We start from the raw sequence: 18796 nt of genomic DNA on the forward strand, positions 1-18796 counted from the left end.
GCCCAAATCCCTCCCACAGCCCCTCAGAATGAACCACATTACATATTAAACATGTGGAACAGCATCTTATGTGTAAATCATCACTGTAGTCATCACCTATAGCAACACTCTTATAGTCAACAAAATGTAGCAGAAGTTTTGTTCACAGACAATAAGGCATACAAATCCATCTAGTGCTTCCTTCACATTTACATCAAGGAAATTATAACTGACAATTATGTATATACAGAAATTTTATTGACCCAAGAGTTTTATACACAACCAGTATTAAAGCACAAAGTCTTGATTCAACATCACAGGTACCACTGTAAAATCATAAGCACAGCATAGTATAAAATTGCCCAAATAAAACAATTATTTTCAGGGATTTTTCTTTCTTCCAAGAAAACTGAAATTCCTTAATTATGACATACTGTGAAATATTTGTGGGGCATAATGTTTCATTGGGAACTTCTGCTTATTTCAATAAAAAATTGAAACATATAATATATTTTAACAACAAACTAACAAATTTTTACAGTCACTTGTCAAACAGGTGATACAGATGAGGGATGATCAGTGATTTGTTTCAAAGATAAATAATATCTCAATTGTCAACAAAGAACACATTCCAATGTTTATCACATCACAATTAGTCTGTAACATTAATTACAGTTTTGCATCACTTGCTTTAAGATCGTCTCCCGAGGAAGAATCCTGAACTGCTGGAGCCTCTTTAGTATCATCATCAAGGAAAGTATCCAGAGCAGATGGATCTTCTGGCTCAAGAATAACTTCCTCTAAACATGTAGTTTTCTGGCCTGGAGGACTTATAGTTCCTATAAAAAATTAAAATATCACACACAATGGTTTTAATAAAATCTATGACTCAAAACTTGGAAACTTTACTGACTGGATTTGTGTCAGTAGTTCACAGGGAAACTATCTATTCTCACTATTGTATACAGACTTTATCATCATTAAGTCCAAACAACAAAAATCTGAACTTTTATAACCTATTACAAAGGAGAAAAATAGTAACTCCAAATAATGCTACACAGCAAGAAATTGTATAATAGGAATGAATAATTGTAAGCATACTTAGAATAAAGGCTTTCCAGCACTCTCTCTCTCTCTCTCTCTCTCCCCCCCCCCCCCTCCCACACCCACACCCACACCCACACCCACACCCACACACACACACACACACACACACACACACACACACACACACATACATGCTATACTGTTACAAAGAAGAGAAGCAGTGCAGCATTAGCCATGTGTACATAACAAAGTTTTGATGAAATGATTAATAATTACACTTAGCTGTAATTAGCATTTTCATAATTAAATTAGGTTGTAGAACAAAAGCAGAAAAGTAGTCATTTGTACATCACATACAATATGTAATAATCCATTGGATTTGTAGACAGTAAGTGTAAGTAGGAAAATTTAGATTTTAAATGAATTTTGCATCACTTCGATAAACTTTTCAGTAAATATTGTTTATTTTTCACATAATGTGAGGTATCAAAATTAGCAGTGCACTACAGCACTTTAAACATCCAGCTGTTCATACAGCGGGGAGACAAAAGTCATGGGATACCTCCTAATGTCATGTTGGACCTCCTTTTGCCTGGCATAGTGCAGCAACTTGACGCAGCATGGACTCAACAAGTCATTGGAAGTTCCTGCAGAAATATTGAACCATGCTGCCTCTATAGCCATACATAATTGCGAAAGTGTTGCTGGTGCAGGATTTTGTGCATGAACTGATTCTTGACTATATCCCATGAATGTTTGGTGGGGTGCACATCATGCAATCTGGGTGGCCAAATCATTTGCTTGAACTGTCCAGAATGTTCTCCAAACCTGTCACAAACGATTATGGCTTGGTGACATGGTGAATTGTCATTCATAAAAACTCCATTGTTGTTTGCTGCAAATGGTCTCCAAATAGCCAAACACAACTATTTACATTCAATGATCGGTTCAATCAATTCCATGTAACGAAGCCCACACTATTATGGAGCCACCACCAGCTCGCATAGTGCCTTACTGACAACTTGGATCCCTGGCTTTGTGGGGTCTGCGCCACACATTAACCCTAGGTTCTTACCAACTGAATTTGGGACTCATCTGAAACGACCACAGTTTTCTAGTCATCTAGGTTCTAACTAATATGGTAATGAACTCAGGGAGGTGTTACATGCGATGTTAGCAAAGGCACTCACATTGGTTGTCTACTGCCATAGCCCATTAACACACTGTCGTAACAGATACATCCGTTGCATCTCCCACATTGATTTCTCTGGTTATTTCACACAGTGTTGTTTGTCTGTTAACACTGACAACTCAACAAAAACACCACTGCTTTCAATTGTTAAGTTCAGTATCGTACTAATTTGTGTTATTTGTGTATTTTACATGTTTGTGTCCACTGCCACCAACATTATAGCACTACTTGTCTGTAAATGATCAATTAACCTTTGTGGAAAGCTTTACAGAGTGCAAGGGAGATGGGCAAAGGCTTTGGCCACAGTGGTAAGAGGTAATGCCTGCAATCTGGTATTCTCGGCACACCCTTGACACTGTGGATCTTGGAATATGGATTTGCCCAACGGTTTCTGAAATGGACTGTCCCATGCATCTACCTCCAACTACCATGCTGCATTCAAAGTCTGTTAATTCCTGTCATGTGGCCAATATCACATTGGAAACCTTTTCACATGAATCACCTGAGTGTAATGATAGCTCTGTCAATCCACTTCCCTTTTATACCTTGTGTACACGATTCTACTGCCGTCTACTTATGTGCATTTAGCTATCCTGTAACTTTCATCATCTCAGTGTTTAACATGTAGCAGTCAAGTAACACTTAATTTTTTGCTACAATAGCACAAGAGGCCACAGGAAGGGGTAGGACAATGCCTCCAAGTTGGAGGGAGGAACTGTGCTTGCAACATTTTGAAAAGAGCAGTTGTTGACAGTAAGGCTGGTTGTTGGCAGTGAGTCTTCATACAAGCTGTGGTCGTTTCTTGTCATCCGATAGTTTGGGAATGCTGTTTGAGGGTGACAGATCTTGTTCACAGGCTGTTGCACTTAAGAATTTTCACAGGACTATGAATCACAATTGGTAGCTATGAAGTGGTGTTGTCCGTTCCGTGGGCTTTAACTGGAAAGTTTAACATGACAATGCCCAGGGTGCAGCCACAATGGTTTTACTGGTCAGTTCCCATCGCAAACAAAGAAATAAAAATAAATGAATAAATTCATAATTCCAATCTTAGATCTGAGTTTCCTACAAAATTTGAAACTCTCCGACAAGAATCGAAGACTGGATGGATCTTTGATCAATAAGTCATATTTAACTAAACTGATCATTTTATGAAATAAGGGTAACTTTCCCCATCCAACCAGTATCACTGAAGGATTGTTTGCATGGAGGACCATTAAATGGAAGGGACAGATTAGTTTTCACATTCTCCATTTGGTTATTGTACAAAATGCTCAAAATAGTGAATTTACTTAACAGTTCCTGTCTGATTGTGTGAAACTGTAAGGTGAAGCCATGCAGTGGCATACACATACCAATTTTCCCTCATTCAGAGAATTTTTGCACAAACTGGTGTCCCAACCTGAGGGGCAAGGAGACCAAGCCACCCTCCAGGGGAGGCCGCACCAGTGGTTCATTCTCTGCCATTGTCATAGTGGCTGCTGGGACCTACTTGTGAACTGTGGACACACACCACGGTGCAGTGCACGAGTTTACAAATGACAATGAGAGGCACACTCCAGCCCCAATCGTTTGTTAATCTATGATGCCTTCACTTTGCAGACAGTAGAGTTGTGGAAGTTACCGCCATTTCATTATTAAAGTGTTGCCTCTCATCACCTGAAGGATGGTCATGCACTAGGCTCATCCACGTAGAGCAGCACAATTCACATTCAAAAGCCTGCAGTAGTCATGATGGTTTCTACCGAGCAATTACACCACTTTCACAGCAAACACCCAGCATTAGAACCTCACAAAATGTAATGAGGTAAGCTTTGTCGTTCGGCCCCGAACACTTTTCATTATGTGGATCTCATGCCTAACATCATTCTCTCGTTCAACCACTCCTCGCTCTCTAGGGACTAGACTTAATCTTGTTTAATTTCGCTGTGTGTTGATGTACTTTCTCATTTTAATTCCCTGTTCTACGGCAAGGTGGCTTCCTGCCATGTCACTCAGATTTGCGAGTGCATGCTATAAAACTTGCAACAGGGCTACCTTACATTTGTATGTTTTACTGCAATATAAACAGGGTGTTTCAAAAATGGCCGGTATATTTGAAACGGCAATACAGACTAAACGAGCAGCGATAGAAATACACCGTTTGTTGCAATATGCTTGGGACAACAGTATATTTTCAGGCAGACAAACTTTCGAAATTACAGTAGTTACAATTGTCAACAACAGATGGCGCTGCAGTCTGGGAAACTCTATAGTACGATATTTTCCACATATCCACCATGCGTAGCAATAATATGGCGTAGTCTCTGAATGAAATTACCCGAAACCTTTGACAACGTGTCTGGCGGAATGGCTTCACATGCAGATGAGATGTACTGCTTCAGCTGTTCAATTGTTTCTGGATTCTGGCGGTACACCTGGTCTTTCAAGTGTCCCCACAGAAAGAAGTCACAGAAGTTCATGTCTGGCGAATAGGGAGGCCAATCCACGCCGCCTACTGTATGTTTCGGATAGCCCAAAGCAATCACACGATCATCGAAATATTCATTCAGGAAATTAATGACGTCTGCCGTGCGATGTGGCCGGGCACCATCTTGCATAAACCACGAGGTGTTCGCAGTGTCGTCCAAGGCAGTTTGTACCGCCACAAATTCACGAATAATGTCCAGATAGCGTGATGCAGTAATCGTTTCGGATCTGAAAAATGGGCCAATGATTCCTTTGGAAGAAATGGCGGCCCAGACGAGTACTTTTTGAGGATGCAGGGACGATGGGACTGCAACATGGGGCTTTTCAGTTCCCCATATGCGCCAGTTCCGTTTATTGACGAAGCCGTCCAGGTAAAAATAAGCTTCGTCAGTAAACCAAATGCTGCCCACATGCATATCGCCGTCATCAATCCTGTGCACTATATCGTTAGCGAATGTCTCTCGTGCAGCAATGGTAACGGCGCTGAGGGGTTGCCGCGTTTGAATTTTGTATGGATAGAGGTGTAAACTCTGGCGCCGAGACGATACGTGGACGTTGGCGTCATTTGGACCGCAGCTGCAACACGGCGAACGGACACCCGAGGCCGCTGTTGGATCACCTGCTGCACTAGCTGCGCGTTGCCCTCTGTGGTTGCCGTACGCGGTCGCCCTACCTTTCCAGCACGTTCATCCGTCACATTCCCAGTCCGTTGAAATTTTTCAAACAGATCCTTTATTGTATCGCTTTTCGGTCCTTTGGTTACATTAAACCTCCGTTGAAAACTTCGTCTTGTTGCAACAACACTGTGTTCTAGGCGGTGGAATTCCAACACCAGAAAAATCCTCTGTTCTAAGGAATAAACCATGTTGTCCACAGCACACTTGCGCGTTGTGAACAGCACACGCTTACAGCAGAAAGACGACGTACAGAATGGCGCACCCACAGACTGCGTTGTCTTCTATATCTTTCACATCACTTGCAGCGCCATCTGTTGTTGAAAATTGTAACTACTGTAATTTCGAAAGTTTGTCCGCCTGAAAATGTACTGTTGTCCCAAGCATATTGCAACAAACGGTGTATTTCTATCGCTGCTTGTTTAGTTTTTATTGCCGTTTCAAATATACCGGTCATTTTTGAAACACCCTGTATATAGTTATTTTAATCATATTTACTGCCTATCAATTTGGTGATGAAACATCTACTGAGAGAAGACATCAAACATTTTTATGGTCCAGGGACCACAGATCAGCACATGAGCATAACTTCCTGTCTGGGAGGGAAAGGCGATTGGCAGAAGAACACCATACAGCATCAGTCACTCAGTTCAAACAACAAACCTGTACTTACAAGCCACTTAATCTTTAACACTTTGTTAAGGGGTACATCAACTGTGGTTTCGTAGAGCAACCTACTCATATACAGACTTCTTTTCAGTGGACCATTTGGACATAGCAGCTCAGTACGGTAAATTTCCTGTGCAAGTGTATAACCTCTGCCTAGACTTCAAAGAAGACTGTAAGCATGAAGTGTGACTGTAAATTCAAATCAATTCATCCTCGGATAAGCAGTAGTGTCAGGTTTAACTCGTTACTGGGAGCTAGTAAGCAGCATTAGCAAGAAGAAATCCAGAACAGCCATAAGCTCATGTTAAAAAGTAATTTTTGTTTTCTTCCATTAGGCTTCTCAATGGTTTGACGTGACTCATAATCCACCCTGCTGTAATACCATGCATCACAGATTTTGATTTATCTTCATTTCTTGTTCTACTACAGTCCACAACTTAGTGCCATACAGTGCTCTACTTGAGAAGTATGTCTTCCTTTTTATTTGATTATTTTATATTTCTTTTGCCCAGGAATTCTCACATTGTCTGTGGTAGTCTGGTCATTATGTTCTCTGTCCATCATTCATGGCTCATTCTGCTGATCCACGATTTTGATATTTGTCACTTACCTGATTTGTGCTAGTCTTCATTACTTGTGTCTTTCCTTTCTTTATGTGTAATCCATATTCTGCACTCAGCTGACTGTTCATTTCATTCATTAAGTCATGTAATTATTCATTACAATCATAGATGGTAGCAATGTCATCAGCCAATCAGATCATTTATTGATAACCTGAATTTTAATACCATTCTGACACTTTCTTTTATATCCTTTGTTTCTTCTTCAATGAAGAGTAGAGGGAAGTATGGAATATTTTTTCCTTCCATCCTTTTTAATCCATGTTGTCCCTCTTAACCTTAAAGTCTCATTGTTCCCTCTATGTTCTAATTCATATCATGCATTAACTGTCTTTCTCTGAAACACACACCAATTTTTCTGAGGATTTCAAACATCTTGCATCATGTTACTTTAGTCTAATACTAGATCTCCTATGTCCACAAATCAACATTCATTACTTCCTCTATTATGTTAACAGACACTTTTTCTCATCATAGAGGCATTGTACTAGTTACACCAATATGCTTGCTCCTCTCTCTTGCACTCTTCATGTTATTGCCTTTAATTTTACATTCTCTGAAATTTATCTTGACATTTCTACATCCTCAATCTTTTCTTCCCATGAACATTTCCTTTTCATAATCTTCAGAATTTTCTAGTAGTCATCCCACTTAAATTTCCAAGCACTTTGTATTAATTTCATTTCTAAGTGACTTCTATTGTTCGGCCTTGCTTTTCTAGAGCATTTTCTTGTATTGTAAAACTGAAGAATTTCTTCAATTAACCACCATTTCTTCACAGCTACATTCTTCTGCTGATATTTCTCTCTCCAGCTTCTGTGATTACCCTTTTTAGAAATGTTCATTCCACCTCCTATTACTGAAGTTTCATTCTTTGCCTTGCCTGTATATTCGTATTGAAATCTACTATACTATTATACCATTTGAAGATGCTATTGGTGTTACCCTATATTTGTTGGCCCAGATGATCATCAATCCATTTTACGTCAGTGCACATTTTCAAATTTCCCAACTTTCCTTTCACATTCAGACTTAATTCATGCCACACTATGATTAGTAGAATGTTATCTTTTCAACCTTTTCCTCGTGGTCACCTCGCCGATCATAGTCCTTTCATCAAGGCATATATTTCAGATTCTAATTAAAACACTGGCAATTCAACAAACTAGTAATTCTCTAGTTCATACAATTAGTAATGTAAATAATATTTAAGTGATTTTTATGCTTTGATGCCCGATAATAAGCACTAGTGACATGAAATGACTCATCAATAAATTCTTACAAGATTAACATTTCTTTATCATTGTCAGTGGTTGCAGTACATACATATAATCTTTATTGTTAACTCAGTCACTGGAAACAAATATGCCAAAACCCACAGATTAAAATATAACAACACAATACTTCATTTTAGGGACTATGCCATACAGTAAAATATCACAGCACACTGATTGGTACAGTCTGATCTTCTTCAAGTTAATCCAAGTGTTTGTTGGTAATGAGGATCACCCTGTGGCTAAACATGCCTTGGTGCACAGCCAGCACATCTTGGCACAGTGTTACACAGTCTGGGTTATCTGGATACTTCCCACTGACACCAACCTATCAGAACTCTGGAGATGGGAACTTGACCTTCAATATATCCTCTCTTCCCGTTACCCACCAGGCCTCAACCTCCGCTAATTTCAAGTTGCCGCACCTCGTACATCACTTGTCACTCAACAACATCTTTGCCTCTGTACTTCCGCCTCGACTGACATCTCTGCCCAAACTCTTTGCCTTTACATATGTCTGCTTGTGTCTGTATACATGCGTGTGCGTGTGTGCGCAAGAGAGTGTATACCTGTCCCTTTTTCCCCCTAAGGTAAGTCTTTCCACCCCCGGGATTGGAATGACTCCTTACCCTCTCCCTTAAAACCCACATCCTTTTGTCTTTCCCTCTTTCCTGATGAAGCAACCGTGGGTTGCGAAAGCTTGAAATTTGTGTGTGTGTGTTTTTTATTGTGTCTATCTACCAGCGCTTTCTTGTTTGGTAAGTCACAGCATCTTTGTTTTTTAATATATTTTTCCCATGTGGAATGTTTCTTTCTAGTGTATATATATATACTTTGACTACTGTCTCTGACTGCCAGAGCCAGATTGGATTTTCCATTGTTTGATATACTATTCTTTCATACAGAGTGTATTTTTATTATGTAATCTGGATCAATGACAAAAGTGCATTCAGCAACTCAGAAACATGGAAAATATTTCAGATTGCATGATGTTCTTAAGAACAAGTGACAAGTGCAGAACATTACAACACAGGACAATGGTTGTCACATTCTCGTATTTGTCAGACAAATTACATTTTATTGCTAGCGATCTCTGGGTAAAAAAACTTCAAACATAAAAATTCAGTGAGACAGTGAAAAATCACCAAATTCGTCAGCAAAAATAATGTTGTAGCTCTAAAAGAAATGGTGGAAGAAGCAGAGAGGTTCTGTATATGGGCGAGACATATAATACCAAACTTCAACCTTCACTGCATAATTAACACCAATCAGACTGGATGGACACTGGATTACAAGTGTGTAAAGACCTTTTTGGTGAAAAAACTCAATCTCTCCAAAATCACTTTTTCTTATAAAGTGCAAAACAATTTAACTGCTTCAGGGAAATTATTACCCCTTGTATTTTTATGTATGCAAGAGCCTGCCAGTATATTTGGTCCTCAAGTTGCTGGTATTATGAAAAAATTAAAAGAAGAACATAAGAATGTTGTCATTATTTGCTCCAAGTCAACAAAATTAAAAAAAAAGAATTTGCAAAATTCTTGGTAACAATATTAAAACCATACATTGCTAACACACAAAAATTCCATCTACTGGTGGATTTATGGGGGGCCGAGCAGATCTGACATTGTGTGATGAGACATTACTCATGAAGAAGACGAAGTTACATGGAGCAACGTGTAATCTGAAGATCATTCCACCCAAATGTACTCCTGTTGCTCAACCCTGTGATGTGTACTACTATTGCCAAGTCTAAATCTAATTAAAAGACTACAAAGTGCTCTTAAACTGGTATAACAACAGCAGTAATTATCGTTAAGAAAAGATGCAATTAATATACATTTGAAACTTCCTGGCAGATTAAAACTGTGTGCCCGACCGAGACTCGAACTCGGGACCTCTGCCTTTCGCAGGCAAGTGCTCTACCATCTGAGCTACCGAAGCACGACTCACGCCCGGTACTCACAGCTTTACTTTTGCCAGTATCTCGTCTCCTACCTTCCAAACTTTACAGAAGCTTGCCCGCGAAAGGCAAAGGTCCCGAGTTCGAGTCTCGGTCGGGCACACAGTTTTAATCTGCCAGGAAGTTTCATATCAGCGCACACTCCGCTGCAGAGTGAAAATCTCATTCTGGAATATATATTTGCTTGTGTAGAATCAATCAATGCTCCATTTTTCATCCCAATGGTTCACTAAGCTTGGCGTGTATCAAAACTGACAGAAGAAGGACCTACATTTAAAAGCCTGAATGAAGTAAGGTTTCCGCCACTGAAGCATGTTTTGGAAAAGGGGTTCTTTAGACCTATTGCAACCAACATGCCCTCATCAGCAATAACTCTGGCTGAAGTAGCTACTTGTTTCCTCTTTCTCCATGATTTTATAGATTTTGGAAGAGGCACGTTAATTTCCTCCTGGATATTTTCAGTTTGATCTGCTGACACTTCTAGCTCAGGTGGCACATTATCAACAGCTTCTTTTTGCTCTGCTGATACACATCCGTCTACTGTTCTTTCAGGTAGCTCTACTTGCCCAGCATTAAAGGTCTTGGGAAACCTTCAAAGCTACATCCGGAATGACATCTCTATTCACGGGAGAAATTTCAGTCTTAGAAAAATCACTCTTGATGGTGGCTGGAGTTATAGTTTCATCCATTGACTTCTTGAACAGATGGTAAAAATCCGATCTTGTAGGCTTGTAACCACAAGTTTTCATAAAGTCTCTCACATTCCTTTTCCAAGCAATTTTCATAGGATCAAATGTGGTCACATCACACGGCTGTAAGATCTGAGTGGTGTGTGATGGAAAGGTAACAAAAATAATGCCATTTCTTGTCTGAATTTTAGAGCTTCTGGAGAGACATGTCTAGAATGTGAGTCTATCAATAGCAGAACAGGATGAGTGGGAGGAATGTGGTTAATGAAGTGCTTCAAGAACTCCAAGAAAATTTCCAAATGTATCCAGCCATTTTTTGACACTGCTACCTGGCTCAATGGAGGAGCATTTTTCTTCAAGCTATCAGTGACACGAACCCCTTGAAAATAAACGTAGCAGGCACTGTTTGTCCCATAGCATTAGCAGCAATCTCAACTGTTGTGGTCTTCCCCTTTTTAGCAGTTGTATGCTGGTGGACAAGCTTCGCTCCTTTCGGTGAAACAATTTTGCTTGGCTTATTCACTATTGAAAATCCCATTTCATCTAGATTTCAAATTAGATTTGGCTTTATCCCAAGCCCTGTTTTCTCATACACTGCACTTAGCACATCATAAAAATCATTCAAATTACAATGATTCGAAGCTGCGGCCCTATGATGTCATAGATTTTCTGGCTGATGTAAACTTAAGCTATATCATTTCTTAAACGAAGTCCACCAGTCCCATCCTGCCTTGTCTCTTTCTTCTCTAGATGGGTTCCCTTGAGGTCTCCCCAATGCTAATTTGTAAACGTAATAACGCAAATCACTCGCTAACAATCCAAATCCCAGTTCTTGCATTTCAATTGCATACTTCACCAATTTAGTTTCCTCTTCCTTTTTTAAAAAAAAGAAGGGGCATAGTCCGCAGGATAGGTGCAAACTCTTAGTCAATCTTTTAGGGTTTTGTAAGGTATGCGAAAATCTCTACTGGATCTATAAACTGACTAGCCATCCTTTAACACCCTTCGTACAGTATCTACCAAATCCTTTCTGCTGTACTGTTCTCCATATTTGCCACTACGTTTAGACATCTGTAACAAATTAAATCGTGCCCGCCAGTGAATGAAACCATTAAGAAATTCATTACCGGCAAAAGTGAATTACGAGCAAACTATTGGTGTCAAAATGGTGAACAAGACCTTAATTTAAATAGAGGACTGTGAAGAATCCATCAATAAAAGTCTTATACTTACACTTCAGATTATATTGACAGTATCAATAAAAGAACAGTAAGCTGTCACCGGACACATGCTACACTGAAAATATTCTCAACCACACTGGAAAAAGTTCGACTACAACTGCAAGAATGCGCCCCAGTAGCTGTTTTCTCTACCACACACTGCTGATAGGTGCTACCACCTGTGGTGCAATGTTCGTACTTAAATCAGCTCGTACAATTTTGCAGTGAAAGGATATGTATGGCACTGCGAAATTAGCCATACTACGAAATTTGCCGAGTTTGTCCTACATACAGCAAATGAAATGAAAAATTGGATGATTTATTCAAAAGAAAGAGATTCACAAATTGAGCAAGTCAATATCATGTTGGTCCACCTCTGGCCCTTTGCAGAGAGTTATTCAGCTTAGCACTGATTGATAGAGTTGTTGGATGTCCCCCTGAAGTATTCCACGCCAAATTCTGTCCAATTGGAGCATTAGATCATCAAAATGCTGAGCTGGTTGGAAGGCCCTGCCCATAATGCTCCAAATTTCTCTATTGGGAAGAGATCCAGTGAACTTGTTGGCCAAGGAAAGGTTTGGCAAGCACAATGACGACTAGCAGAAACTCTCACTGTGAATGGAAGGGCATTACCTTGCTGAAATGTAAGCCCAGGATGACTTCCCACGAAGGGCAACATAACGTGGCTTATACCACTGATGTACTGCTGTGCTGGAAGGGTGCAGCAGATCACAACCAAATGCGTCCTGCTACGAAATGAAATTGCACCCCAGACTGTCACTCATCCTCAGGCCATATGGTGGGTGACAATCAGGTCAGTATCCCACTGCAGACACCCAACATTGGAGCGAAATTTGAAGTGGGGCCCATCACCGGACAAAGAATGTTATAATTATGTGACTTATTCAAACAAGCTCTGTAACAACCCACATAAGAAATGAGAGAAAATGCCAGATCAAATGCAAAGGAACTAATCAATCAAATCATTCAATAAAAAAATCTGAAAAGTGTACAATTTTTTTGTGTTGCGACATGCACTATGTAAAAAACAAGCTCTCCTTATTGCTGCACAGAAACTGAAGGTAGAAGCTAAGCCCATACAGTAAAATATGGGTAACCTAGTACCATAATGAATAAGTTGATTCTCTCTGAAATCTTGAAATGAAATTCATCTACGGATGACCAGGTATCTCATTTCGTTACACAGCACAGTTCTAAGGAAATGATTAGTAGGTTCTGGTTCTTAAGGACCAATTTCTGTGAAATTTTTTCCATGCAAAACACTGCAACATACCATACAATGTTACCAACATCACGTCCTTCATCAGCGATGGAAACTGTATACCAATGATAATGGGCTGTTGCATCATGTTAGATTCAAGTGACAAGAAGCCACAACAACTGTCTTCAGGGTGATGCTCATATCTCATAGTCTGAAAATTGTATTATTAAGACAATCATTCTCAATGTGAGAGTCTTCACTTAACTGTGACACAGTAACAGTAACTTAAATTGTGCCACTGACGTATTAATGTCACACACTAGGAAAATCAATAAAAATTTAAACTTAAAGTGCTAATTCATAAATTAATACCCGAAACACTGACACACTATCCAAACCGTTCACACAATATTTGTAAATATTCAGTTCCAGGTTCACAACATGTGAGCAAAAAACTCAAAGGAAATTACAATTAGTGATTTTTAGGCAACTGTAAGTCAGAATTACACAAATTGCTGAAAGAACACACTATATAAATTTCCGTATTAGCACATCTATGTTACCATGTGTTCATAAACTATGATGGTCTTACAGATCACAGATTGCTTTTGTGTTATAGTTCAAACATGAAATACTGTAACAAAAAGCCAACTTATCTGTCAGATGATTTCCTAGTTTGTTTGTAATCAGCCAATACTTGATTGACTGATCATATTTTTCAGGTAGCTGTGTTAACTGCCATTATGCATTAACTCAGCTATTCAATCCTGATGACGCAACAAATTATCTCATCTTCACACAATGCTAATAAACACTCACCTGGCAAAGTTCCCGACTCTTTGTATTGCTGCAGGTCCTCTTTGAATGCCTGTTCAAATGTTTCCTGTCTTTCACGAAGAGCAACTTGCTGTCTTGCCTCATGATCCCTAAGTCGTTGTGCATGCTCAGCTGCCAGTTTGTCACGCACAGCCTCAAGCTCAGCCAGCCGTCGCTCCTTGTAAAGAGCCAACTGGAATCTGTGGTCAAGTTGTTGCTCCTGCAGCTCTTGAACCTCAACTATGTCCTCAAGACGTGCCAGCCCTGTCTTTAAAGAAAGAAAAACTAATTAAGATTCTCATTCTCTTACATTACAACTGTATGACTGAAACTGATGATAGCAAATAAAGTGAATGCTGACTTTAGAATATCAATACAAACAATTTACATGACTAATACTAAACCACAGACACATCTCAAGTTGAAAGATATTATACCGTGTTGCAGTAATATCGGTACAATAGTACATGTATTGGAGTCATGTATGAAATTTGTATCCAAAGAACCAAGCTTTTAAATTAACTGATAGAAATTCTGATGCCACCTCCGTTTATTAACTCTACAGGTGCCAAACAACTTCACATTTGGGCCATCAGCCAGTGGCGGCCTACGATCTTTATTTCAGACACCTTTAAGTTATATTGATCTGTTTGGAACTGTTTTATATGAGTCTTTTTAAACTGTTTGCTGTAAACCATTCGTAAGACTGCATCATTTCTCTTGTGGCTGTGTCTGTTACTGATATGTCTGGGACCTTTATCCATATACTTGGGTCATCAGCACACATAGTTTTTGAATAGTTGTTCAATGTCCTAGTAATTCAATTCTGTAGGTCAAACAACAGGAGAAACCCAAGCAAATAATCTTGTGGGACACCTTATGCAATGCTTCACAACTTTGTATTTAGTCTTATTATTGTCGCATAATTTTCTGATGTGACCCTCTGCTTTGTGTTGTTAAAGTGGGACTCCATCCATGGAAGTGGGATCCCTTTAATATAATACCATTTTAGTTTCCTAAGTCGATTTTTTTGTCAATTTCTACTGCAACTGAGCATATGCTTCCATATATGGCTTTCCCGATAGAAAATTCTTTATCGCAGCCAGGAAGAGTTCATGTTAAAAGGTTATTCTCAGAAGTGTGGTTTAGTATTCTGTTGAAAGTTACCTTACCAAACAAAATATGGGGAACACAGATAGAACTCCATTACAAATCAGTTGCTTGCCTCAATTTTTAAAAATTGGTGTTACCACCACATACTTCAGTATTATTAAAATCATAGATCACTATTCACCATACAGTGGAGATGTTTGGTCGCAGACAGGCACAACAAAATGACTGCTAAACAACTAAGCTTTTGGCCAAAAGGGCTTCTTCTGAAGTACTGCCTACTTTAAGAGAAGGCCTTTTGGTCAACAGCTTACTTCTTCATCAGTCTTTCTGTTGTGCCTGTCTGCATCCCGATATCTCTACTATAAGGTGAGTAGTATTCTATCCTTTTCATAATACCGTCATTATTCCAAACTGGATTTTCCACTGTTTGATTTTACCATATACTTCTGTTGTTTAGGAGATACATGTTGACTCACTGACTGGTATCGAAGGTAAATCAAGGGGGGCACTGCAATGTCAGCCCAAGATTTTAGTACTTTGGTTGAAATACAATCATAGTGGATACAATTAGTTCTTTTTAGTGACCTAAGTTAATTTTTGTGCTCTCCCAAACAGTTGATTTATCAAAAGTGAGAGCAATTGATGTATCAAAAGTGAAACCTGTCAATGGATTATGCAATGCTGTCAAAGTGAATGTAATGGATCTGTCTTTGATGGGTCATTTTTTTTTTATACCTGTGTTTTCGTACACCATTAGAAAGAATTCATTCAATTTCAGTAACCAATATTTCGAATTTCATGTCTGTCTTGCTAATACTGTTATGAGAGGGTTGAGTATTATTAGCCTAGCTATGTTTATTCACTCCATGCCTAATCATGTTTCACATCATTCTTGCCATGTTATTGGAATTACAAATTTTTTGTTTGTAGTAAAAGGTTTTAAGCTTTTTTGATGTCACTATGGAGCACAATGCACAGGATAGTGACTGCTCTGAGGGAGGGAGACAGAGAGAACTCTCTTTGCACTGCTTTTTTTCCCAGTATCAGTCTTTGTGCACAGTGGTATTCACTTCATACCCTATATGTGCCCCATTCGTAACTTGGTAAAGTATTTCCATCAACAATGTTCCCATTAGGGACAGAACATAAGGTCGGACTGTGAAAGGAATTCAGTCATGTCCTTTTTGAAGGGACCATCCTGGCATTTACAACAAGTGCTTTAGGAGAATCGTGGAGTACTTAAGTCTGGCTGAAAAAAATCAAAATTTTTAATCTCTGTTCTCCTGAATGAAAAGGATTTTCAATGACTTATCACTGTGTAACATCATTTGACACCCTTTTTTCCCCTCTTTTTTATGAAGCACCCTAAACCCAGTCTCTGCCCTGAGTGCAGTGAGCTATCATCTGAGGCCAGGCTGTACCTGCTTAGTATAGCACACAACTTACTCCCATCTTCAAACACTGACATTCCACACCCTTCTGTACTAACCGATACGACAAAATGTCACAAACTAAGAATAATCAAGCCACATGGAAATAATGCAAAATTGCAACTAGAAGTTCTTGGTGTAAATCCAATTCCAGCACTTAACTAAAGACGGAGCTGTTCGCCAGCACGATAACAAAGATAATCTAGTACGAGACTTAATATCACAATAGACTTGTCTTCCAGGTAATTTAACAGGAAATGAAATGGGGAAGGGAAGAGGGAAGGGGCAGGCTGCAGCATATGTGATTTCCGAGATCAAAATGATATGTGTCGGTGTTACAATCTAAAACTAACTAAGGGTTTTGTGTAACCAAGGCATGGTAATAAGGGGAGGGGTAGAAAGGAGTAGTTTGAATGAAGTACAGTAGATCCTGTATGTTGAAATACTGAATTTGTACTAGCAAAGTTTTAAAATCTGGTGTGGTGACATAGTAACCACATAGTTTAGGCTTGTGTGGTGTAGCATGTTGTCTCTTACACTAATAAGTGTGTTATGTAACAGCATTATCAATCCAAGCATGTAGTTTCTTATATAAATTCACTCATGAGCTATATCAATGAAAACCACAAAAAATGGGAATGCACTTAGATTTGCTTCCATGTCAATGATTTCCCATACATCTCACGAAAAATTTTATGACTGCCATGAGTTGGACAACATCTGTTATTTTTAAAAACACACAGTTACAAAATGTTTCTGTGACCACTAAATACAAATATGTATACAACATATGATAGTAACCTTTTAAAACCACCAGCACACACTTATATATACATAAAAAATGAAGAATTATGTGACTCACTTCTACTTCCTCAAAAGTTTCTGTGAGAGTACCAAGCTGTGACATGAGGCCCTGCACATCCGCCAATATCTGCGGCACACTTGCAAGCACCATTGCAGCACCATTCATTGATGTCCAGCTCTTTTGACATTCTGTGTGCAGCTTTGTAATAAGATCATCAACTACCTTCAAAAGAACATAAAATTTCTTTTAGAGTTATTTTTGAGAAACTGTAACAGGAGGCAAATTGCTGGTAAAGGATATTTGATATTTTTAATACTGTTATGAACCCAAACTTTGATTCGTCTCATGTTTTTTGAATGCGTAAAAGAATAGTCAAAAGGGCTTACTTACAACAAAAAATATTAAGAGACGGAGTTTTTCAACTAAGGATGTACGGCGAAGTTGCACTACATGATAAAAACTAAATTAAGAGCAACTACCTGTGCTTGGACAGCATTTTCCTCAGACTGTTTATGCAGCTCGCTCCACTCATTTTGGTACTTCAGTAAAAGTTCGCCTCCTGCATTGTAGTTCACTTTACGACCTCTAGCAGGAATATGTTTGTGAACAGAATCGGATGTTGACAAACCTCTGAAACTGCAATAAAGGCGGTATATTTTCTTCAGGTAATTCGTCCACTAAAAGCTCCTGTGCGAATGCAGATACAGTACTGGCATATGTAAACATTTGGGTAGCTTCAAGGTACTGTTACGGGCATCACCTATGTTAACATCTACATATTTTCGGCATGTAGAAATGTTTTCAAACAACAGCTAGCACACATTACCATCTAAACATACCTATTACACGGGCGTTATAATAGAACGTAATGACATGACACCAGTACGTCGTTTTCACTCAAAAGTGAATATGTAAACAATACATCATAACCTCTCACCTGGCAGTGATCCCCTCCTGGACTGTATGAAACCGATCACGCAAACTGTCAAACATTATCGAAATAAACAGTAACGCTAAGAATCAAAATATTTCCGCGGCTACAGGTGACCAACATCAGTTTTCGCCTAAACAATTTGTTTCCCATTCAAATAACAACTCACGCTCAGTCACGTGAATGCAGCTCAGCATCCGTACAAGTGACGTTTCTATGACGGAAAGTGTCGTGTAAGTAACCTACAATACCTAGAAAACATAAATCTATTTAAATAATTCTCGTGGGAACAACTATATACACTATTAAATCTGTAATGTCAACGGAAATATTCTGAGTCCTGTACATTAACCCGGATTTCACTCTGGTTACCGTACCGTACAGACAAAAACCTAGTTTCGAATTAGGAAACAGACTACAGACTCTAAAACCGAAAGGACAAAACTGCGCTCAAGTTTGCTTGGACACGGCATCGTTAAATTTTTAGATCAAATTTAACTTTTTTTAGCTTGTTCGTCTCGGGGTGAGCTCCGGTTCATAAAATAAAAAAGCGGTTAAAACAAGGTGGAAACCTTTCCTCTGTTAAGGCAAAGACGAAGAACTATAAACATGAATCAGTTGTATTTTTTCTCCTTTGTATTAACCCTTAGGGAGGCGCGGGGGTTAGTGCTCCACTTAGGGTG

At 39.1% G+C, this 18796-nt stretch overlaps 1 protein-coding gene across 2 annotated transcripts; it reads right to left on the reverse strand.

Moving 5' to 3' along the window:
- Positions 1 to 241: 241 nt before the first annotated feature.
- Positions 242 to 18590, reverse strand: LOC124802621 (dysbindin). Of its 2 annotated transcripts, none has more exons than XM_047263510.1 (6): positions 18460 to 18478; positions 18120 to 18364; positions 17662 to 17818; positions 17240 to 17404; positions 13838 to 14102; positions 242 to 818 (listed from the first exon to the last, which is right to left on the reverse strand). In XM_047263510.1, exons 2-6 carry the CDS (start codon positions 18173 to 18175, stop codon positions 649 to 651), a joined length of 813 nt encoding a protein of 270 aa, XP_047119466.1. In that variant the 5' UTR covers positions 18176 to 18364; positions 18460 to 18478; the 3' UTR covers positions 242 to 648. The 2 variants fall into 2 exon arrangements, 1 of the variants encoding a protein (XP_047119466.1); XR_007017132.1 differs by adding an exon at positions 13091 to 13229 and having other exon boundaries at positions 684 to 818; positions 18120 to 18590.
- Positions 18591 to 18796: the final 206 nt, after the last annotated feature.

The sequence above is a fragment of the Schistocerca piceifrons genome, chromosome 6 (assembly GCF_021461385.2).
Source record: "Schistocerca piceifrons isolate TAMUIC-IGC-003096 chromosome 6, iqSchPice1.1, whole genome shotgun sequence".
NCBI classification, from domain to species: domain Eukaryota; kingdom Metazoa; phylum Arthropoda; class Insecta; order Orthoptera; family Acrididae; genus Schistocerca; species Schistocerca piceifrons.